Source organism: Scleropages formosus, chromosome 9, assembly GCF_900964775.1.
Source record: "Scleropages formosus chromosome 9, fSclFor1.1, whole genome shotgun sequence".
Lineage (NCBI taxonomy): Eukaryota > Metazoa > Chordata > Actinopteri > Osteoglossiformes > Osteoglossidae > Scleropages > Scleropages formosus.
This window is the reverse complement of record NC_041814.1, coordinates 10731587-10757473: the sequence shown is the minus strand read 5'-3', so window position 1 is coordinate 10757473 and position 25887 is coordinate 10731587. Positions and strand designations below refer to the sequence as shown.

Genomic DNA, 25887 nt, shown 5'->3' with positions numbered 1-25887 from the left:
TGTTCATCTGTTGGAATTAATTAACACAGTGGTTAATTTGGCTGGTATGACACCCATACCTTGTACCTTCAGCATGTACGCACAGCTGTTTGTTTACTGGGACTTGTCTGAGTATTCAGTTCAATTGGTTCATATGGTTAGACATATTTCACTTTAGATTTTGTGCACCATAAATGTTGTATGTTAGCTATATAAGTCAACAGTTAAAATTAATGTCTGTATGTCCTTGTAATGGGTATACAGCAATCGTACGATACGTCATTTCATCACGTTAGGTGGGACATTTTTTTAGGCGGTTAGTGATGAAATGTTAGTCAAAAAAGCAGGTTTTATGTCTTTTTTGAAGAGCGAATATGACTAAGTTCCTACTGATGAGGAAAGATTGTTCCGTGATTGAAGGGTCATAAAGACAAACAAGTGTAATACTGGACCCTGTGGAGGTGCTACAGCTAGACAATCTGAAAATTCAGATCCAAGAGGACTGAGGGACTGTTGGGTTTCTTGAAAATCTGTAAAACTTTACCCTTAGCAAACAAGAAAGTCAACAGCAGGCTTTTTTTTTTTTTTTTTTTTTTTTACTGAATTCAAGTTTAAGCTAATAGCCAGTTATATTAAAACAGTATAAAAGAGATATACATTTATGAGTGCTTAGTGTATAGCAGGGATGGGAGATGATGAGGAGCAAAATAAGATAAGAAGAAGTGAAAAAATCTTGTGGAATTCCTCCGGATTCATGAATATATGTAGTCTGGTGTAAATAACAATTTATTATACTATTATTTATTTATTATTTAGCAGAACTGACAGCTTTAACTTCACAGACAAACGGTGGTTATTAGTGAGGGTTTCACGTGAGAGAAAAAGAACATTATGTCATGCTGGAATATTTAAGTAAGAAGTGTAATGAATTAATAAATCTTGGCTGGACACCTGCTGCTAAGTGACAAGAAGGGACAATGAAACACAGAGAGTATCACTTAACAGCCTTTCTGTTTATAAGCAGATAAGTCATGGACTGATGTTTGTTTATTAATTGCACAGAAAGCTCATTTAAGACATAGAGGAAGAGGTAGATTATTAATTGATCTTCTAATTAAATAAATAAAAATCTTGTTTCCCAAAAGAATTAAAAACAAACAAAAAAAAAGTATTTCTGTAAAATGCTGTCCAGAATGATTTAAATTCACATTTAAAATAAAAGTTTATGAAAAAGGTTATCAAATAATAATATTGGTTATGTTTCTAATAATTACAGTAATAATTTTGATAATCTTAATAGCACTTGTATTACATGACGTATTGTGTTTTTCAGCAGTAATATTGTCATGATTTCCATGAGCTTTTTCTCAAAACGCAAGCGCAGAGGTCTTTTCTGAAGCTGAGTTGAGTTCAGGGTATGTTCCGAAAAGTCGTGGTTCGCAAGCCAGTGTGCAAGTCCAGAGGGGTATAGTTATGGTTTTCTTATCTTCTAGAGTGCTGGATTGCATAGATGAAACATGCAAAACTGACTGTCCATCTTCAATGGTGAGCATAGATCAGAAGGGGAAGAGGATGTCTGCATGGTGCTGGAAAAAAAGGGTTCAGTGCATGCAGACAACATGCAATAATATGAAGGGAGTAACATACAGTAGGTTACTAGATTATTAGTTTGATGTGTCACAGTATCTTGAATGGACTGATGATCCATAGAACTTTCTTCCATAGGAGGTTTAGTTTAATGTCCTAGGTGGACAGCCATACTTTGTCAGCTGATTGGAAGAACAGCAACTGATGCATCCTTCATGCATGCTCATCCATACATCAGTGGAACACGCTCTCTCAGTCACTCACACACTAGGGGTGAACCTAAACAGCATGTCTTTGGACTGTAGGAGGAAACCCACACAGATACAGGAAGAATGCTCAAACTCCACACCAGCTGAGCAGGGATCAAACCCACATCCTCTCACACCACCCAGGCACTGTGAGACAGCAGTGCTGCTTACTGTGCCACTGTGCCAACTTCCTTGGTTGTCTTCTCCCAATCATCCAACAAAGGTAAAGATGTCATCATTATCAATGACATCACCACAAACCTCCCAGCCAATGAAGTTCAAGTTGTTTTTAGTGTCATTCCTCTATACAACTTGTATACAGTGGAACGAAATGTCATTTCTCCGGAGACCATGGTGCAACACAGAACGTAGCACAAGACAGTCAATGAATACACAGGACAGGAAGTGGATGCAGGAATAGCTGTGAGCTGTAGGCAGTTGTGGTGTAGTGTAGTGCTGGGGTAGCTGTTTGACTGACCTATGTTGAAAAGCATTTAAGCAGCTGGTGTTGGAGTCTTGAGCTTTTTGCTGAGCTTTGTGCTTTTGCTGACTTTGCTGTGTGCTTTAGTTCTGGTTAGTTTTGCCTGATTGTTTTTATACCTGCTTGTTTTTTTTTTTTTTTTTTTGGCTTGTTTGTTCATGTTTGTTCTTGTTTCTCACCTGTGTTGTTCAGCCGAACTTAGTTAACTGTGACTTGGGGAAAGTTGACAGCTAAGAAAGTCACATGACATACACTAGCACATGCAGGTTTGTTTGCAGTGTCTAAACCACACTAGGCAAAGGGTGAGTGTCAACTGTGTGTTTTTGTTTAGGTAGTTAGAACAGGGTAGTTTGGGTATCCTCTGATGGTGAAGAAGTTTTTCTGTTTGTGTGTCTTTGGTTTAGTTAGAATAGTCTGTGCTACTTTATATTTGTTTGGTTTGATTTGTTCATTCCTTTGACACCACTCAGGTTCCTTTCTCCATGTGTCTAGTAATATACTATATATACTTTTCACTGTCCCACTTCTCACTTATGTATATAGTAAATCACTGTTGCACCCAAAGTCCTGTATTTACTCATTTCTTTTGATCCCTATCCAAACCACTGGCCTTCTGGCAACTTAATGTTACAGCCTTTCAGCCCTAGACACCTTGGAATTGTGACAATGATGCTGAGAAAGATTTGCTACATTCCCACCTTACATGCATCAACTTCAGCTATGAATGGCTTTGAGTTCTGTGGGTGCTTCAATGAGATAAAAAAAAAAATTATCTCAATAATTAAGACTTACCTGTGGATGCCATGAATCTGTGACTGTATCCAAAAACCAGGAACTTAGTGGCTGTTTATCTAGTAATCGTTCAATTAGTCAGGAAACACCTCTGAGTGATGATCTCCCATGAGTGAGTGAAGCTCTAATGTAGGAAATAACCAAAAGCTCCTGAGTGTACAAATGCTTTTTACCAAATGAAATTTATTTCCCCAAGAAATCTGATCAAGTAAGAGCAATTTTATTAGTCACAGCTAAGTTTTAGGCATTCCATGTGTCATATCTCGTGCTTCCCACCATTGAACCATTATGGGCAGGCAGACCAGAAGTAGCCTGAATTCCCAAAGTAGAGACATAATACTCCTATAAAACTGTGTTTTTTCTCTGCAGTACTCAGACATCGCCACATAACTACTTTAGTTCAGATTCTGTTATCTGTGGAAAATTGTGTAATTTCTGATTTAATGGATGTTGTTTCAACCCAGGGGGCGTGGTGGCGCAGTGGGTTGGACCGGGTCCTGCTCTCCGGTGGGTCTGGGGTTCGAGTCCCGCTTGGGGTGCCTTGCGACGGACTGGCGTCCCGTCCTGGGTGTGTCCCCTCCCCTTCCGGCCTTACGCCCTGTGTTACCGGGTAGGCTCCGGTTCCCCGTGACCCTGTATGGGACAAGCGGTTCTGAAAATGTGTGTGTGTGTTTCAACCCAAGGGGGCATGGTGGCACAGCAGACTTGGCTGGGTCCTGCTCTCTGGCGGGTCTGGGGTTCGAGTTCTACTTGGGGTGCCTTGTGACAGACTGAGCAAAATGTAGAAGGGTGATATGCAAAACAAACGCTGTGCTGAAGAGAATATTCTTGTTCATCGAGTCATCTTAGCATATAGAGTTTGTCAGTCATGTATCCTGATATGGTTCTTCCAGAGAGAGAGAATAAGAAGAGCTGGGTTTCTGGTTCTGCACGGGTACAGAATGAGGAGGGACCCAGGTGGTATAGTTGGGATGTTATAGGAGTGGCATGCAATACACAGCCCTCCGCAGAGACACATGAAGCGATGTGGGTGCTGTGGTGGTGCAGCAGGGCAGAGTTGGAGGAGGGTCAACAAGAGCAGTTAAGGGAGCTTCTGGGGGCCTTTGCTGACATCCTGGTGTAACACCACATCGAGACAGGCGACGCAACCTTAATCCGCTTCTGACCGCATTGTCTGGCTCTAGCAAAGAAGCAGATAAAGGAGGAAAGGTTAAGGAGAGGGCCATAGCAGGCATCATCAAATCCTCCAGCAGCCTCTGGTCAGCACTGGTTGTCCTGGTCCAAAAAAAACAGGATGGCAACTGGCAGTTTTGTGTGGACTACCGCTGCCTAAACGCTGTGACCAAGCAGGACTCGCATCCACTACAGCACATTGACGATGCGCTGAGCTGCATCACAGGTTCATAGTGTTTCAGCTCCCTGAACCTGATGAGTGGTTCCTAAGATGTTGCATTACCATCATAGGCTCGCGAGAAGATGTCATTCGCCTTTGGGTAGGGCCTCTGATACTTTATGGTCATTCCTTTCGGCCTCTGCAATGAGACCGACACCTTCAAGAGGCTGATAGAGCAAGTCCTGACGAATGTGCTTAGGAGCAAGTATATTTGGGTATGTGTGTATATATGTTTACCTGGATGACCTGCTGGTTCACACTCCCTCCTTAGTTTGCCCTGGAAAACTTAAGGGAAGTGTTTGCCGCTATTCGTGCAGCTGATCTGAAGCTGCACCTGGCAAAGTTCTACCTCCTTCAGCAGTAGATGAAGTTCCTGGGCCGCATCATGGATGCAGATGGAGTGACCACAAATCCTGACAAAGTGAAGCTGGATTGATACTGATCCGCTCTGCAGGGTGTATTGACGATGCAGAGCTTCCTAGGGCTGGCATCCTACTACCACCAACATAAGCATTTCCACCCATACTGCTACGGTACAAAATTTCTTCTGCGGACTGATCACACCTTGCTCACATGGCTCCTAAACTTCAGGCAGCTGGAGGGACAGACGATTGGAGCTCCTGCAGGGCTAAGACTTTGAGTTTCAACACTGGCTGGGATGCCTGCACGCCTGCCATGGCAAAGACATTGCACCAGTTAGGTCAGTGATTTCACCTGGCGAGATGCCACCAGGACATGGAGTCGTTTGTGTACTGCTGTGACACCTGCAAAGCACATAAGAGCCCCAGCGACTGGTCGCATGCCCCTCTGCAGTGACTTCAGTCAGGCACCCCCATGGAGCACGTAGACATGGACATTCTGGGACCCTTCCCCTGCACCGACCGGGGAAACCTCTACATGCTTGTGCCAACGGAACAGAGTGCTTCTACTTCGGTGGAGCGTTTGGTGGAAGTAATTTTCTGCCGCTTCAAGGCACTGGAGGTTCACAGCGACTAAGTCGGGAATTTTGAGTTGCAGGTCATGAGGGATGTGTGCGACCAGCTGGGCACTCTATGCCCCTTCACCCTGTATCCCCATCCTGCTCATCTTTGAGTGTGAGCTAAGGACCCTTGGGGACTTCACTTTCGGCAGCCCGCTGGAACCTGAGGTGAGTGGAGAACTGGGACTGGAATACCCATGTCATTTGCGGCTGCAATTGGAATCAACACATGGCTTCGCTAGAAGCCACCTGGTGGAGCCAGTGTCATCTACCGAGTGAGGATTGGACGTGGACGTCATCCGGTGGTACTGGAGAGGAACAGACTGACCTCTTACCACTCCAAGGAGGCTTTATCGGAGCCTCACATCGTGAGTCCACCGGGTCCAGTGGACTCACCACTCCCACACAGACCCAGGACAGAGCGCAGGCTGCCTCACCACCTTCAGGACTTTGTGCTGGGGGGTTTGTGGTTTGCCAGGTCGGACAACTCCTAAATGGGGCAGAATGTAATAGCCCTGGCAGGGCTGGTGTGAATTAATGTAAATCGTTGTTGTTAGTGTCCATTCTTGTACATAGTCTGATGTCTGATGTTCTGAAATCAGCTCCAGCTGTGGCTGCTTTGCCCCTGTCTCCGCCCCCACCCCGGGCGGCCTCGGCGTGCTACAGTGATTTAAAAATTCTATTAGCTATGTCATGCTTCTTAAGACACATCACGAAGTGCTCATTGGCTGTCATGTTACTGTTGCTCTGTCTGGCACTGGGGAATCTTGGGGGTTCACTGGATAACCCCTTAATCATTGTGAGGAGTAGGGGGGCTCAGAGTGACTTGAAGGAACTCTCAAGTGTTTAACAGGCTGTCTCATAGTTTCTGTTCCACCTTTGTCAAGGCTTCCATTGAAAGACGTTTCATAAAGACCACTTTTCCAGAATCCTGTCTCCTGAACCTGTGTCCAGTACCGCCATGGGGGACGTTAAAATAATAATAATTATTAGTTAACTAAGACTGGGTCAGAGAAGTATTATCCTGTTTTTTTTTTTTAATTTGCTAGGTTGTTATATCTCTTTACAGTGTCCAGGTTTGGTCTGTCCTTGTTCATAAGTATGGACGCGCAGGTGTGGTTGTTATTTTCAGTATTGGTCATATGCTGTCATTAATTTAAACAATGCCATGATAAAGTTTTTAACCTTATTCTGAATGATGCAGAATTATTAATGCACAGACTGTTTAGTCATTGTAAGAGACGAGGCAGGAGACAGGAGATGCAGTCGCCCGTTGCTGTGGACTTTTATTTGCCCTTAGACAGGGGAGAAGGAAGTAGACGGGAAAGGGGGACCAGGGAACAGGTAGGGAGAGGTTTCGTGCTGGTCAGCGGGGCCGGGAGAGTCGGGTCGGTCGGGACGCGGGCGTTGTCTCAGGGATCGGGTTCGGATTCGCCTCGTTCTCCTCCTCGGTCTCTTCTTCCTACTGCTGGGCACCGGGGAAGAAATAGGGAGTGAAATCAGCTCCAGCTGTGGCTGCTTTGCCCCTGTCTCCGCCCCCACCCCGGGCGGCCTCGGCGTGCTACAGTGATTTAAAAATTCTATTAGCTATGTCATGCTTCTTAAGACACATCATGAAGTGCTCATTTTCAGACATGTCAGGCAGTCATTTTAAAATGACTCATCTGTATAGAAGGGGGGCGCGGTGGCGCAGTGGCGCAGTGGGTTGGACTGGGTCCTGCTCTCTGGTGGGTCTGGGGTTCGAGTCCTGCTTGGAGTGCCTTGCGACGGACTGGCGTCCCGTCCCGGGTGTGTCCCCTCCCCCTCCGGCCTTACGCCCTGTGTTGCCGGGTAGGCTCCGGTTCCCCGCAACTCCGTATGGGACAAGCGGTTCTGAAAATGTGTGTGTGTCATCTGTATAGCAGACATTTAGAAGTTTGAGTCTTTTTGGTTGTTTCTGTTATTTCTATCATTGCGTCCCCTTCACATAGCTGTACAATGACAGCAGGGAAATTTATCACAGTCAGTAACTTCAACACCAGCTGGGAAGTTAGCCAAGAGCCAGCAGTGCTTCAAAATGCAACACATATTAGTGTGATGAATGACTAGGAAAGTCCTTGCCACCCATGTAGATAGGTGCCTGCTATTATATATTTTCCAAAAGAACAAAGACTTTTCAGATACTGGAATATACAGGTATTGAGTGTGCGAGAAACTCAACATTAGAAGTCAATGCTTTCCAGCACTGCTACTTTCCAGAATACCGTTACTTCTGTTGTGCATTTGGCAGCACATCCATCTTTGTGTTCTTTTATATATTTACAGACAGGAATGTCTTTTGTATTTAACAAAGCATTGCTTCCACAACTCTTGTTAACCTGAGTTATACAAAGTTTACAGATTTATAGATTAAATATACTGACAAAACCAGCTCTGCACACAGACTCTGTCAGTTTTTACAAGACCAGCATTTCAATAGAAAGTCTTGGGCAACACTTAGTTTTTTCAAAGACGGTCTCTGTTTTGATAGCTGATGCTTGTGTTGCCTGTTTATTGTTGTGTTACCCATTCATTTTTAATTGAACCTTTAAATAAAGATACTGTATGTAAATACAGAATGGTAATAATAATAGAAAGGTTAAACCATTCGTTCATTCTTTCAGGGTGAGCAACATGATATAGGATTTTATATGAAGCAACTGGCAGATGAATAAAACTTTTTTATAAAAGCTTCTTGGATTATTTATTATCCAAAAAGGAATGATAAGTCTGCTTCCATGCAGATATTCCTTTTTCATTTTAAAGAAACATGGAAGTCATCACCCAGGTGAAGAGACAGCATCACAAAACATTCTCCATTATGTTAGAGGTTTGACTGGAGCACTGCACAGTTACTACTGGAAATGAAGGCTTCAGGGCATTTTGCCAGAATTCTTCTGAACACAGGCTTGCACTGACTGGCAGGTGAATTACAAAGATTTGGTAGCCCGGAACATAAATAAAATCTCACTGAAATTCAGACATCGCTGGTGGGTTAAGACCTGACACTTGCTCCTTAGTGACTCAGTTTTTGTGAGACAGCCACGGCCAGGGAACATTTCTTATTTCCAAGGCTTACTGAATTATAGCAATCATTCCTTTGCCTACATGTTTTTTCAGTTGCTCTAATGCAGCAGTGACTAGATGTGCAGCATTGTTTATTTGCAGTAATGCTCTTGGAATAACATAGTAAAAAAGTACTTTGTACATTATTTACTCATAGCCTCATATGTATAATCTTTTAGGACTCTCAAAAATATACATGAATGATTGTGGTGCTGGGGGTAAAGCAATATAGGTTTTCCACAATATATTAACAAGGTTTTTGTTATGTCTTAACATTGATTACAAACATTTTAATTTTTGGTTGTTCTTATGATTGTTTGGTGCACTTTAATTTAATGAATTAATTTATTCATTCATTGCAGTTCCACCAACAATACATGAAATGAAGTCTTCTGCAGTGGGTCTAGGACGTACCGCTCTGCTGAGGTGCGAGGCAGCAGCTGTACCATCACCAACATTTGAGTGGTACAAAGGTGATAAAAGGTGAGACCTTTGCATGTAACTGTCAGGCTATGCACAGTATTCTACACTGATTTCAGCAAAGAAGTTGTTCTAGAAAAATTAAAAAAAACATATCAGAAGAGAAAACACTGTTTAGGTATGGGTGGCATGATGGTGTAGTGGGCAGCACTGTTGCCTTACAAGGTGTGGTCTGCTTCAGCACAGGTTTGGGTCCCACTCATTCGATATGGAGTTTACATGTTCTCTCTGTATCTCCGTGAATTTACTCTTGGGTGCTTTGGTTTCCTCCCAAAGTCCAAACATATGCCATTCAGGTGAACTGGACTCTCTAAATTGCCCTTTGTGTGTAAATGTGTGCTTCTTTGTCTACCCTGGGATGGACTAGTGTCCTGTCTAGGATGTACCCACCTTTGCCTTGCACCCAGTGATTTCAGAATATACTCCAGACCACCATGATCCTAAGCAGGATAAACAGTTAACAAAGTGAATGTTTAGATTTGCATAGAACCTTTAAAAATCTTAAGCAATTGTGTGAATACAGTATCTCCGAAGTATTGGATTAAATAGCACAATAATTCCTGTTACAATAACCGGAAAACTCATTACGCGTGCAATACATTCATGTTCAGTGATGCAGTGGGCTTAGCCAGGTCTTGCTCTCTGGTGGGTCTGGGGTTCAAAACTTGCTTGGGGTGCCTTGTGATGGACTGCTATCCTGTCCGGGGTGTGTCCCCTCCCCCTCCAGCCTTACGCACTGTGTTGCTGGGTTAAGATCCGGTTTGCCACGACCCCACTTGGGACAAGTGGTTTCAGCCAGTGTGTGTGTGTGTGTGTGTGTGTGTGTGTGTACATTCATGTTCATGTCATTCATTGAAGGAATCCTATAAGGGTTTCATGGTACTACCACAGAGATTGTTTGTTTTGTGAGGGTGTGGGGGCAAAATATACAGGACCATGACACAAGTTACAGCAGGGTAGCAGGGTCCCTCTTTGTTATATGTCAGAGCACTTTTTTTTCCAAAAATAAAAAATAGAGATTTTGTATTGCATTCTCTGCAGACAATGCTTATTCCTGCTGGTGGAAAGAGAGCAAGAATGTCCCTACACTTTCCCTTCTAATCAACAGCTGCTTGACTATAAACCCAGTTAATAAGGATATTTCTAGCATCTGCTGCTATTAATGATTCTAACTTGAAAAACTCCTGCTGTTTCCTACTTTTCTGCCAAAACACTGAGCTCCATGTCATAGTTTGTGTGGTTGTTTGATTGTTTGCCCTTCAGGAGCTAGTTAAATAAAACCTGAATCTGTAATAATAGACAAAACTGTGTAAATCAATCTATTCTGTGATGTTTTTCAAACATCAGTGAAAGCTATTGCTCTCTTTTAGAAAAGGAGATTTTGTTTTTGATTTATTTTACTTGAAGCTGAAAATACATTTGATGAATGGAAGCTAAGGGTGTGATACTGCTAAATGTTTCACATGTGCACTCACCATCAGCTTAACATAAATTCATTTTAGCTGTCCATGCAATTCTGGATAGCAGATACATACCATATAATGGTGTACTATAATGGTGTTCGATTTAGTGGACAAATTGTTAAGCAGTCAAGCACGCACTTAGCAACTAACACGGATGAATACACCCATGTAACAGGGTAGCAGCTAGTGTCCTGCTCATTGCTATTCCCTTGCAATCAGAAGGTTACTGGTTCAAATATCTTCCTGTGCTGTAGTACACTTGATTAAGATACTTATCCTGATTGCTCCAGTGGAATCCCCAGATGAATCAATGAGTAAATCATTGTGAAGTTTGTTATCTGACAGTCACCTTGGACAAAGTCAACAGTTAAGTAGAGAATGTTAATAAGAATAGAGGAATGACTGAAAGAGGTACAGGATGACCAGGCTTAGTCTACTGTTTAACTGTACTGCATTGTAGTCGCATGGCAACAGTGTATACTCTGTACACACTGTTTAATGAACATTTTTCTTTTTATGAAGATCCTCATAAGTGTGAAGTTGTACATTTTTCAACATGTAGAACATGAGGAGAGATACAAAGACTTTTATATAACAATGCACTAACACAGTACATTCCAAACCTTGTTGGAGATGAGTGTAACTCTTTACCTTTTCTATCCCACCTTTTACTATTTCACAGCCCACTTCAGATATATACATATATACATATTATATATACACATACATGTATATATACAAAAAAAAAATTTCCCCACTCGCCCCCCTTTTTGCGGGCGGTCTTACTCCTTCAAGCTCGGGTCTTCTACCAGAGGCCTGGGAGCTTGAGGGTTCTGCGCAGTATCTTAGCTGTTCCTAGGACCGCGCTCTTCTGGACAGAGATCTCGGATGTTGTTCCCGGGATCTGCTGGAGCCACTCTCCTAGCTTAGGGGTCACAGCCCCAAGTGTTCCGATTACCACGGGGGCCACTGTTGCCTTCATCTTCCACATCTTTTCTAGCTCCTCTCTCAGTCCTTGGTATTTCTCAAGCTTCTCATGTCCTTTCTTTGTGATGTTGCCATCGCTTGGGATGGCGACATCTATCACTACAGCTTTTTTCCTCTGTTTGTCCACCACTACCATGTCCGGTTGGTTAGCCATTACCAGTCTGTCAGTCTGGATCTGGAAGTCCCACAGGATCTTAGCTTGGTCATTCTCGACCACCCTTGGGGGTGTATCCCACTTTGATCTTGGGACTTCCAGCCCATATTCGGCACAGATGTTCCTGTACACTATGCCAGCCACTTGGTTATGGCGTTCCATGTATGCTTTGCCTGCTAGCATCTTACACCCTGCTGTTATGTGCTGGATTGTCTCAGGGGCATCTTTCCATAGCCTGCACCTGGGGTTCTGCCTGGTGTGGTAGACCCCGGGCTCTATTGATCTTGTACTTAGAGCTTGTTCCTGTGCTGCTATGATTAGTGCCTCTGTGCTGTCTTTCAGTCCAGCTTTGTCCAGCCACTGCTATGATTTTTCGATATCAGCCACTTCTTCAATCTGCCAGTGGTGCATACCATGTACCTTCCAACCTTCCATGATGGTTCCTGTTCTTCCTCGTCCTCCTGCTGCCTGAGGTATTCACTAAGTATCTCATCAGTCTGGGCCATCTTCCTGATGTAGTCAAGGATCTTTGTTGTTTCATCCTGGATAGTGGCTCTGACGCTCACTAGTCCTCGGCCTCCTTCTTTCCGCTTAGTGTACAGCCTCAGGGTGCTGGATTTGAGGTGAAACCCTCTATGCATTGTCAGGAGCTTCCTTGTCTTGATGTCAGTGGCTTTCATCTCCTCTTTTGGCCAGCTTATTATGCCAGCGGGGTATCTGATGACCGGCAGGGCGTAGGTGTTGATAGCCCGGACCTTGTTCTTCCCATTCAGCTCACTTCTCAGGACTTGCCTTACTCTCTGCAGGTATTTGGCGGCTGCTGCTTTCCTTGCGGCCTCTTCGTGATTCCCATGCGCCTGCGGGATTCCAAGGTACTTGTAGCTGTCCTCAACATCTGCTATGTTGCCTTCTGGTAGTACAATCCCCTCAGTTCTGACTACCTTCCCTCTTTTTGTTACCATCCGGCTACACTTATCCAATCCGAGTGACATTCCGATGTCATTGCTGTAGATCCTGGTGGTGTGGATCAGGGAATCGATGTCTCGTTCACTCTTGGCATACAACTTGATGTCATCCATGTAGAGGAGGTGACTGATGTTTACTCCATTCCGTAGTCGGTATCCGTAGCCAGTCTTGGTGATGATCTGACTGAGGGGGTTCAGGCCTATGCAGAACAGCAGTGGGGACAATGCATCTCCTTGGTAGATGCCGCACTTGATGGTGACTTGTGCAATGTGCTTGGAGTTGGCCTCTAGGGTTGTTTTCCACTGCCCCATTGAGTTCCTGATGAAGGCTCTTAGTGTCCTGTTGGTCTTGTATAGTTCTAAGCATTCCAGGATCCATGAGTGAGGCATCAAGTCATAGGCTTTCTTGTAGCCAATCCAGGCGGTGCACAGGTTGATCTGTCTGGTCTTGCAGTCTCGAGTGACTGTTCTGTCTACCAGTAGCTGGTGTTTTGCTCCTCTGGTGTTTCTACCAATTCCTTTCTGAGCCCCGCTCATGTATTGAGCCATATGCCTGTTCATCTTAGCCGCTGTGATACCTGAGAGCAGCTTCCATGTTGTGCAGAGGCAGGTTATCGGGCGATAGTTGGATGGGACTGCTCCTTTCTGGGGGTCCTTCAGGATCAGGACTGTCCAGCCTTCTGTTAACCATTCAGGGTGGGTTCCATCCATTAGCAGCTGGTTCATTTCTGTTGCCAGGCGCTCATAGAGTGCAGTTAGCTTCTTTAGCCAGAAGGCGTGGATCATGTCAGGGCCTGGTGCTGTCCAGTTCTTCATACTTGAGACTCTTTCTTGGATGTCTGCCACTGTGATGGTTACTGGATCCTGTTCAGGGAGGTTGCTGTGGTCAGCTCTTAGATCCACTAGCCACTGGGCTTTGTTGTTATGTGATGCCTCCTTCTCCCATATGTTTTGGTCTCAGTGATGGTCACAGTAGGGATTGTTCGTAGTGCTGCATTCACATCTTCTAGTAGACTTTCAGTAGGTACTTCACTTGGTCTTGGTAATCGACCATGGGGGCTCCAGGTGTCCTTCTTAGCCATGATCTTATCTCTTAGGTCAGCTGCTTTTGCATTCAGCTTACAAGGGCTCGTTGTTCTTGGGGCTTGGTACCCAATCTCGGAGTGTGGGGATGATGATATCTCCCCCCTGACCTGTCCTGGCTCCCCCTTGCCGTAGCATTTGTGTTGTACCTTGTCAATCTCTAGTTGTGATAGCAGTTGTTTCTTGCGGATGTTGGAACACTGAGCTACTAGTTGTTTAGGCGTTAGTCTTGATGTTGGGTTTCGAAGTATCCATAGGTCCCACATCCTCTTCATATAACACACATACATATATACGTATATACACACACACAGGGTCAACACCCATCAATACTCCGTTGGAAACTTTCCACTGAGATTACGTTATAGTGTCCACAGTCAACAATTGTTTGACGTAATCTCAGTGGAAAGTTTCCAACGGAGTATTGATGGGGCCTCTAGGACCTGCAAATCCCTGATGACAGGATTATAGGAACAGTGATTTACCATCTTCCCACTCAAAATAAGTGTCATAGCAATGCCTGGTACCCGGGGGTCACATTATTTATGGATATCTAGAAAGGTCAATATAGAAAACAATGGAGAAGTAGAATGTGGCATGATAAGCAAAGTAAACCACAGGCAGGTTAAGTTGCTGAGTTAAGTAAAAGCTCTCTCAATATTTACATGAAGCATTAATCCAACAGGTCTTTATATTACCTAACCACCAAATATTGCTTGCACTAAAAAATAATTGTAATTAATATTTATTGTATTTCCAAGAGGGGGGCGCTGTGGCGCAGTGGGGCGCAGTGGGTCTGGGGTTCGAGTCCCGCTTGGGGTGCCTTGCGACAGACTGGTGTCCCGTCCTGTGTGTGTCCCCTCCCCCTCCGGCCTTACGCCCTGTGTTGCTGGGTAGGTTCCGGTTCCCCACGACCCCGTATGGGACAAGCGGTTCAGAAAGTGTTTATGTATTCCCAAGCCTCTGGAATGAATTGAGCAAAAGCAACAGAATTTCAGTATTTAATCCAGGCACATGAGATGTAAGTATAATCCAGTGAAGAATTTCTTTAATGTGCAGGTGTACTTTAATAATAACACGCAACTTAAAATGTATTAAGCTAAGCTTAAGTGAAATCCACTTCCAGCCTTTTAGTGTTGTGACTTTGTTCTTCAATTTGAGGAGCTTATTCAACTTGAAAACAAACATACCATTTATTTGCTATAACAGACTATAGACAGCAGCACTTAATCCATTTTATTTTAAATTAAATTGTTGAAAATATGAGTAACTACAACAACAGCCTTGATCAGAATGGTTACATTTTGAGGGACAGAAACCGTGTTCAGATTTACACTGAAAAGGAATGACCTTTTGTGTGTGCTCACATGACTCGCTTGCGACTCACCTGTCACATAATTTTTACTGTTTGTGGAAAGACAAAAAATGAAAGGAACATGTGAGGTTCCTTGGCTTCTAACAATCTTTCAGTTTTTATTTTGTAGTCAGCTGTCACATGCTCTGTGGCACATTTATATATATTAAATTATTTCTGTTTTTATACACCTTATCCTGCATTAGCTAAGAGACAAATAACTATTTTTTTCAATTTCTCCATTCTACTGTATAGTATTCCTTTTGTCAGGATTTTAGGGGGGGTTGCTGTGAGAATAAATACATCACCAACAAAATAGAAATACTTTCAACACTCAACAAGTAGATTAGTGGTACAAGTTTTTGTTTGCTAAGATTTTTTCCTTAGGAAATATAGATTGTTAGCTTAAATCTTTATCTGGTATATGGGACAGTGTCTTGTATAGACATGATTTTATCATATGGGCCTCCATACTCCTGTGAGTCAAAGTTCTACATAGAGAAAATCATGAATTTTACACTATTACTTTACTCCAGTGATACTGTCTAAGGATCTGAAGAGCTCACCACAGGCAAAAATCTGACTTGGAGGGTCTGTTAGATGACCAAACAGCAGTTTTTTTGTATGCTGTATTAGCATCTAGGTAATTTAGTAACAGCGTGGAAAAACTATGTACACCTTGCATTTTAAATAAATGTTTGAATAACTTAATCAACCTACTAAGAACATTCTCTACATAATGTAATCAGTGCAGATTCAAATAGTGGTTCTTGAATTTAAATACCAAATTATCCCCATTAACCATCATTTATCCACTCCCAGTGAGCACAATTCAAATCATGAGTTCATACAGAACTAATTGAAATTACAGGGTGCATTCATTTTGTTTAAATTGCTAAGGAGGCACATCACTATGATTCAAAATTTTGCATAGTTTCAGGTCCAGCACCTTATGTGGCATTATATAAATATGTAAAGAATAAACTGAATCTACAGCAATAAATGTAAATATACAGCATAATAAAAAAGCATTTCCTTATTTGGTGAAATATTTGTAGCATGCTTTTTATTTTCTTCTTCTTTTTATTAGCGGGAGGAGTGGTGGTGCAGTGGGTTTGGCCTGTGCCTGCTCCCTGGTGGGTCTGGGGTTCAAGTCCGGCTTGGTGTACCTTGTGACAGGCTGGCATCCTGTCTTGGGTGTATCCCCTCCCCCTCCTGTGTTGCTGGGTTAGACTCTGGTTCACTACAACCCCAACTGGGAGAAGTGGTTTTAGACTGTGTGTGCCTCCACCTTAATTGTTGTAGTAGTAAAAATTAACTTATCCACAATGATCTATTTATACATTTTTGCTTGAGTAGTTCCTGGGAAGTACTTTGTGTAACCATACTATATCAGGAGGTGGGGTTCAAACCTAGAACCTAGAATCCAATGACAGTAGTTCTAAAGACTATGCAACCTACTGCCCTATTTACAGCGCATGTACTCTGTGCTTTTTGTAACATAATATATATATTTTTAAACTTTATTTCAACATGTAATGGTTTGAGAATTTTTATTATACAAAACATTTTGCATTCTTTTCAAACTGATTTATTGGTGTAAACACTTGTTCAAAAATTGTAAATTATTAATATCCTTTATCCGATATACTGTATATATGAAGGGTAAAGCACAGAGGTTCTCAGTTCTGGCTCTGTTGTGATGGAATGACCTTCCCCTCTCACTCAGAGCTGCAGAAATTCTGTCTACATTCAAGAAGGGTCTGAAAACTCACCTTTTCCAGACTCACTTCGCCCATGATCTCTCAAGCTCATGTATGGTGTAAATTTTCATGCACCATAACTTTATGATCATGCCCAGATAAGCATTTACACAGCCACTACTCCTGTATTGTATATAAAGGTTGGAAATCTTTACAAAAGTAAGGAAGAAAATGGAGGAAGAATGTTATTTGTACTGCTTGTAACTTCAATCTGAGCCTTGAGATCATTTAAATGTAATGTCCAAAAAGGCTGGAATAGCTGTGAGCACCCAGATTTTCTTGTAGTCTGACATTATATACTGACAGGCCTGGCACACTGTATATACGGTATATTCATGGAACCTAAAATCTTATTCGTTAAAGCATGTCACAGAGTTCAGTTTTACAAGAATGTTGTTTTGAAATGCCACCATACTACTTTAGAAAAAAGTTTCCATTAAATGATTGCTACATTGTGATGCACAGTCGAGGGAGGAAAGAACCTATAACCTTTAATGTCCTGCTGTGATCATTGCTGGAAATGTTCTGCTAACATTTTAAAATCTCAGCGAGAGAACTGGAAACAAGCTCAGAGGTTTTCTGGTCAGTGGGTTGTACATATTTCCATTACAAAAACAAATCTTCGCTATACAGGAAACAAATGTAGAAGTGAACCACCATGCCTTACTTTTCTCACTTGTAAATGTTTAAAGGAGTACCTTGAATCTTTGTCTGTTTTCGTTGTCTTAATGTGGTCTTTGGAGAAGAACTGCATTAAGACATTTAAATAAATATTGAAATATACGCCCTGAGTTGCCGGGTAGGCTCCGGTTCCCTGCGACCCCGTCTGGGACAAGCGGTTGAGAAAATGTGTGTTTGTGTATAAAGAAATGATAAGATATTATACATTGAATTCATACATAAATTCAATAGAGCAATTGTTATTAGTTTCTTCATTTTTGGATTTTCAAAGATTATCACATACTGCTGATGATGTATATTCATGTATATTGATTATGTATATAATTAATACAATTAAGAAGAAAGAAGAAATATGATGTGAATTAAACCTTCAAAAGTTTAAAATATAAGCAAAACAATAATAACAGATGTTTTTAATGATCTCTCCTATTTCAGGCTTACCAAAGGTCATGGAATTGACATCAATAACCTTAGTTCCAGATCAATTTTGACCATGACCAACATGACCGAGGATCGTTACGGTAACTACACATGTGTAGCGGTCAACAAGCTAGGAGCAGCCAATGCCAGTGTGCCTCTGATTCGTAAGTAGACATCATGTTTATTTAATGCTGATTTGTTTACATAAGGGTGTGCCTCTGATATATTTCTTTGTGCTGTGGAATGCCCCTGGATGATTACATGCTCTTGTAGTTTCTTCTGCGTTCTTCTGTGTAAAACATGAAAAAGTGATGTATAAAAATGTATTTCATAGAAAGATTGCAGGTCTATAGATAAAGTAAATACCTCCTAAATTACAACATGCATAATACATGGACAGAAAATTACATTTTTCAAGTCTAAAATATTCTATCTTAAAATGTCTTAATGCAAATAATTTGTGTACTAAGTTTCAATAGTAAAAATAAGACTAGGGCAGAGAAAATAAAGTGCAGTAATCTTTAGGAAAAAAGTATTTTACAATCACATTTAAATTTAAACATTATCTATTGCATTATCTATCACTGTTGCAAATAAATTACTGGAAAATAATGAAAAAATGTGCAAGCATGTTCATACCATAAATCTGTCTACCATTTTTGTGCATTGCCTCTCTGATGGGTTGATTCACTAAAATGCATTTCAGCTTAACGTCATTCTTTTATGATCTTCACTTGTACCAACAGAATGCTTTTTTACACTCATAACCTTGGCCAACCATGTTAAACTGTTATACAGTGTATTTATTAACAGAGTTAATGATTCTCTATAAAGCAATTTACAATGTCAAGCCACTTATGGTGATCTTACTAATTTACACAGCTGGGTGATCTTTTTTTACTGGAGTGGTTTAGGGTCGAGACATTCTCAGGGGTTCTGCAGCAGGAGGTTGGCTTTGAGTCTGGAACCTCCAGGTGAAGGGGCATGGCAACAAACCCCTATACTACCGGCTTTCCTCTGCAGTTTCACAGTACATCAAAATGAAATATTAAGTGCAAAAAAAATCCAGATTAACTACTGATTAAAGCAAGCATGTGAAAATACATAAAAATATAAGCAGCTTTTCATACACCAAGGTTATTATTCAGTGTTTTTTCCTGTTACACAGTCATTTTACTTCCACAATGGGTATTGTGTCTGTACAACAGCTTGTAACAGATGCATCTGTTGGATGTTTTGGAACAGAGACACACAGCTGATCTCTCAAACCAAAAAGGTTATTTTTTCTTTTTCTCAGCTGGGTCAGTGTGGTTATTTTCCTTCAGTTTGTAACCATGGTCACTGCTTCTATAATAAAACCAGATGGATTCTTTCTATAACATTTACATTCTCAACTATATAGCACATACTTTTATTATTAAGTCAGCTGAAGCTTTTCTCCAAAGGAATTACTGTTATTTACCCATTTATACAGCATGGTAATTTTCCAGGTAAGTAAATTGACCAAGGGAATTACAACAAGAACGCGGATGAAACATTCGTAAGTAACGCGACATAGCATGTCTAATGGAATAGTGTTCGTGTGCTTTGGAGAGTGAAAGACAAGGCAGTGATCTTTTGAACTTTATTTTTTTATCATAAATATCCAGAACCCAAATTATGAACATGACACCATTTAGTGTTTACCCTCCTCACACTCTATGCTTTCTGGGTAAACATTAAACCTCTGGGACCCTACACTGGACAAGCAGTTATTTATAAATAAATGAACGAATGTGTGGAAACAAAATAGACTAGCTAGGAATAACTGTTTTAGTTCAAGATGTCCTACCTGTTTATTTTTGTATTGTTATTCATTTTAGATGGCTTAGTTTCTGCCTACGAATTTTTCCATAAGAAATAATGGTAATTCAACCTCCTCAAGATGGGAATTTATCTGACAAGAAGATTTCAGGGAACAAATTAACCCCATCATGTAAAAAATTTGGAACGGAATTGTGTTGTACCCTAGTCATTGGGTTTTCTATGTTATATTCCTCTGTCTATTCTTATAGCAGAACTAACTGTTTCATATCTATTTGTTTTTGTTTTTTTTTTTTTGCGTTATTTGTTCAGGTATAGCATGGCAGTGTACTTTTGGCAAGAAAGGACAGAATAGGTTTTCAAAGTCTATGTTCTATATTTGAAATTGAATGTCTATATCGGTGGATAATCAAAATTATAAATGCTTATTCGGGTGCATGAAAATTACCATCAGAAAAGATTATCTTGAAGAAAGACTTTTTTAGGGTTATGTCATTTGTTAAAATTATTTATATACGTCTTCATTTTCAGAAGTTTCCTTCTTGGTTCAATATGTGTTGGTTGCACTTACTGCAAGAAGATTATTATTTGAACAGCAAAGAAAGAAAATGTAAAAGAAAGTTGAGTGAATATGAAGGGACAGCTCCTATTTTTGAAATGACAGCAATGTACTGTTTAGGATTCTCCTGAACTTTCATTCAATAGTAACATTTCAAAAGCTATTTAGTCAGAATTTCTTTATTTTTTTTTTTAGATAAATTCAGCTGCATGTCCCTCTGTTCTATAAAAGATTCATTCCTTCTCAATTCATGGCAAAAAGTAATAAAAAAGAAACCAATTCTCGCATCCTCTAATGACAAATGGCAAGAGATTTCTGCAATATGCACACATTTCCTGCAGATATTAAAAAAATGAAAAATAGGTATATTTAATATTATTTCAACAGTAAAGGACAATACAACAGGCATCATATTAGGAAACCATACAAATCAAAAATCATAATGATCTCAGTAACATTTTACATTGGAACAAAATATTAATTGCTTGTGCATGGTTGCTTTCAAAAATGAAGTCTTCTTTCACTGAAAAAAAATCAATTTTAAGAAATCCAAATTGTTATTTTTGACATTCCTTTATTCAGCAGACGTTTGTTATTTAAATTGTTGTGATTACTCCAATAATATGTTGGCATTATAATATCCTGGCTCTGGGGGAGTGGGGGGACTTGGCCACGTCCCGCCCTCTGGCGGGTCTGAGGTTCGAGTCCTGCTTAAGGGTGCCTTGTGACGGATTGGCATCCCGTCCTGGATGTGTCCCCCCCAACCTTGTGCCCTGTGTTGCCAGGTTCGGTTCCAGTTTGTTGCCACCCAGCTCGGGACAAGTGGTTTCAGACAATGTGTGTGTGTCCTGGCTCTTATTCTATGAAGCCAATTTCCTGGAAAAGACTTAATACTTCCTAATGTGTATACTTAAGCTTGACCTTGTATTTCCCCTGAAAAAATTGCCTTTCTTGTTTTTCAGTCTATTTACATACTTTTAAGATCCACATAACTGTCACAATCAACAAAAATCAAAAATGGCATTTATATGATTCATGGTGACTAGTACATGGAATGTTAACTCTGGGCTTTTGTACAGCAATAGAAGAGGCTATAAGGTCATTTGATTTCATTATCATTTCTCATTTAACTAACTTTCTTTGTACGTTTCATAATACACTGTTTTCAATGTAAATGTAATGTTTCAGAAGTTACTTTTTAGAAGGGCAAGTTTCAGAACACATTGTCAGTATTTACTGCTACCAAAGGAAACCCAAGGAAACTTAGTTGTATTGGAATATATGTTGCAAGAATGTGTTATGTTAGCAAAAATTTGTTTGTCCATAACTGTGCATGTCAATCTGAAATAATGTTGTTTCACAGGATGATGGAAACATGCTTAATTAATGGTTAGGTTTCATGTGGTAACTATGGGGCTCCAGCATTCTCCTCTATTGTCTTTAAAACATTATTTACATATGATCAACTGTTTTTGCTCTTTTGTACTTTTTTTTTTTAATTGAGAAGTTTGTGCAGGTTGGATCATTCCAACCTTTGGTAAGTGTTTTTTTTTTTTTTTAAATATATATCCATATTATAAGTTATAAAGTACTTTGATCTAGTCCTTTTCTGAATCTCCTTAACTGACCTTATTTATTCTTTTATGTATACACAATTTTCTATTTCACATTATGTAATTGTTCCATACCTGCATGCAAATTTATGCTCTATTGTCTGTTTTCTTGGGATATTCATTGGAGCTTTGTGGTAGAGGAACAGGAGAGTTACCGTTGTTCATGGGATAATCATGCATAAGGCTGAGGTCTTGCCCTGCTGAATATATATATTTTCATGCATATCATTATACAAAATAAAATTTTCACTGTCATTGCATGCACTGCATCTGAAAATGAATCATTATTTTCCTGACTTAGTATAATAAAGTACTTATGAACCACAAGGACAACTTAAAATTGCACCAGATAATTTGTTCTTTCCTAAGTGGAGGTAATTAATCCTTCAGAAAACAGTCAATAAATACCAAAGCATAAACTGAAATTAATTCTTTTTCCATCAAGTGACTGGATTACATATGGAATTGGTAATTAAACACCTATTATGTAAGATTAAGTAAGGATTTTCTGTTAAAATCAAGGGAGACACAGGGTTCACAAACTTTCAAGCAGCACTGTATGTTTGACTTCATAAAACTGAAGAAAAATGCTCAAGTAAATTCTTAGACAGACTCGTGTCATGTCTTAATTTTGAAAAATATTTTAATATTTAAGATACCTTTAATATACTCTCTGAATACATTAAATTGAATAACTTTTGACCAAAGGACAGATATACAATATGTAATTGATACATCTTTTTTACATCCAGTTAGTAAAACCAATTACACCAAAGTAGTGTGAAATAATAGTATTAACTTAATTCATCAACAGCTTGGTTCATACTTCAGACTGAATGCAGAAAATAACTGATTCATTAACCTCAGACCTCAGACTGATAGCACCTAAATATGTTAAGCTAAATATGGTTTCACCCTATAACTTGAGTTATATATATATATATATATACATATATATATAATGCAGACTGAAATCTTGTCACAACTGATGAAGCCTTCTCTAGATTTTCCATTAAACAAGATTATGGAATATTATTTGTTTGTTTGGGGGGTGCGGTGGCGCAGTGGGTTGGACCACAGTCCTGCTGTCCGGTGGGTCTGGGGTTCGAGTCCCGCTTGGGGTACCTTGCGACGGACTGGCGTCCCGTCCTGGGTGTGTCCCCTCCCCTTCTGGCCTTACGCCCTGTGTTGCCGGGTAGGCTCCGGTTCCCCGTGACCCCGTATGGGACAAGCGGTTCTGAAAATGTGTGTGTGTGTGTGTATTTGTTTGTTTGTTTTATTTAGTGGTAGCTGGAACTGAAATGGAAACATGCAAGTATTTTCAAGCAGTCGTAACATTTTGGGGCTAGGATGGATTTTCTTTTGGCAGCAGTGTAATGTAATCTTTCCTATTCTGTGTATCTAGGTCAATGGGCCATTTTGCCAGTTTTCCTCCAGCAAACTCTAGCACAGCACTTTCTGTCAGCTTCATTAAACATTCTCCTAATTCCAAGGATTCCCAGGATGTTTCCAAGATTAAGCGCTGTTTTCAGCATAATTAGTTATCATGTTGGATGGCTTGCTTGAGTGTAGATTTCTGCATTTTTACATTTTGTGTGCATAAATACTAATTTTGATGCCCTACACTTCCAACTGAAGACTAATAGATAAGTCTAGATATCATGAACATGGAAAGGAACAGAGGAATGGTTCTTTCCAATCTACTGTTAATTTAAATATTTTGCAGTGTCTGCTGGCTGCTGCTGTAAACATGTTGCTCATTCACAACAGTTAGCACACCTCTGAGCTGTAAGAAGCTGAAATTATAGAGGACACACCACCTGGGGTTTCATCTCCATTTCTCACACTGGTGCAGATGTGCCATGAACAGCTAAAGGCTCCACTGGCTAATGGTTCATGAATGAAGGTCATTTATCTTTTTTATCTTTCACCTGCAATATGTGTCATTCCTTCCTGTTCCCTTATCTGATGCTGTGTCCTCATTGCCATGGTCCTCCTATGACCAACACAATGTTTACATGAACAGGTGTCAAAATGGACATGGGAAAGATGAAACAGTGTTACATTTTTTTTTCAGACTTATGCATAAGAGCTAGTATGACTTGTGCTTTAATATGAATCTCTTTATACCTAGAACTGTGTGAATGTTGCCTTACATCAGCAGATCTAGATTGTGAACTTTTTAAATCAGACTCACCAACCACTGAATATTTCCATTGAATCATTCTCAGAAACCATTTATCCAACATAGGGTTGCAGTGCTCCAAATCCAACCCCAAGAAGCACAGGACACAACACACCCTAAACAAGATGCCAATCTATCAAAACTCTCTCTCACTCATTCCCTCTCCCTCTCTCTCACACCAAAGGGTAACATGTCTCCACCTCACCTGAAACACAACTGTTTGGACCCCAGGATAAAGAACTTCCAAAGTCCACACCAACAGAGCTTGTCAGATTTGAAGCAAAAACCTAGGAGGTGTGATGCACCTGCTTATGCTTCGGTACAAATCTATATGAAATCTTATATGTTATTCAGAAATATAGAAATGTTCTAAACTTAATGTTTTTCATTTTATGACTGCATCATTGCAAGTAATCCTAATTACATTTTAGCAGTGATAGTGCTGAGAATGTAAATATAGAGAATATGTAAATGCACAGCCCATCTGACAATAAAAGATATATGCTTTGATAAAAACAGGAAAGAGAATAACTAAAGAAAAATAAAGAATTTCTCACTAAACTCACTAAACGGTTTTAAGAAATTGAAAGAAAAGCATGCATTATGACTACGATTGCACTTGAAATGTAATGAGCCTGTTGTAACACAAATGTAGGCACATTTTCTGAGCGTAAAAATATAAATGCACTCCAGAAAACTAAACTAGAAAGTTAACCAACTAGAAGTTATGAGTCGAGGTTTTACAAGGGATTGCAATTTCAGTCTCTTGAAAATTAAAAGTTTTATTTGAATACAACTTTCAATAAACCTCACAGCTTTACAAAAATGTTATGTACAGCATAACATGCTCATTAGAAAACAGACAAATTGTATACTTTTGCATAATACTTACCTTTAATTTCCCTCCAAAATCAATCCATGTACATATGGTTTATGCAACAGTGGCTCATTTTCTTTGGCTGTCATTTTGTGAAGATGGAGAATGTTGGGGAAACATGATACTTTCTGACTGAATACACTGCGAAAAAAGAGGCTGATCTGGTGTACACCTTCATATAAAAAATATATGGAAAGAAGTATAATTTTTGTGGAGGGGAATGTAATGGAAATTTGTGATACTGATAGTATTGTTTGTACTTTCAGAGTTCAGTTTTAATGAAGCAATAACTGTCAAAAACTGAAGTTTAGCTAGGTTTTTAATGCTTTTGTAATTTAGTATTAATACATCGAGTTTCACAGAGATTCACTCATCTGCAGTAATTTCTATGTAAGTGTTTTAATGTGCATGTCTAGACAAGTTTTTTTCTTTGATCACCCAGTCAAGGATTAATATGAATAAAAACTGCGACACATCCGCGCGCACACACACGTACACAGACACACAAATCTACAAGCTTAAGTTTAAAATACTCCCTCGTAGGCGTAGTAAGCTTAACCTTGAAAACCTTCAATGCAAAAGAAACTGGCAAATGCATGATATCTGTTGCACTGAAAATATAAAATGAAATTTTTATGTGTGATTAAACTGCTGCCTGCTTGGTGCAGATTTCACTCAGTATATGAATTTAGCAGAGGTTCATTCCCTCTTGTCAAACAAAGCGATACTCTGCATTTTGTCGTCCTAGGGGTATTATAACCCTGAGAAGCTCGAAGCCAACACATTCAAGTTGCTAGTGGCCATTAGTTAAAAGCCATTAAGTCCAGTCTCTATGGAGGTTATTAACGGTCAGGTGCAGTCAGGTGTAGTACAGTGATATTCACAGTGTGGACCCTGCATCTGGTCTTTTTGCCATCAGTGGAAAATGGAAATCAATAAAACAATAAGCAAAGCTGC

General features: G+C 40.3%; 1 protein-coding gene across 1 annotated transcript in view; it reads left to right on the top strand.

Moving 5' to 3' along the window:
• Nucleotides 1–25887, top strand: part of negr1 (neuronal growth regulator 1) — a 181758-nt gene that overhangs the window by 123125 nt on the left and 32746 nt on the right. Inside the window, exons 5-6 of the mRNA XM_018726847.1 lie at nt 8906–9026; nt 17909–18057. Coding sequence (XP_018582363.1) covers nt 8906–9026; nt 17909–18057 — 270 coding nt within the window. The remainder of the gene's footprint in view (nt 1–8905; nt 9027–17908; nt 18058–25887) is intronic.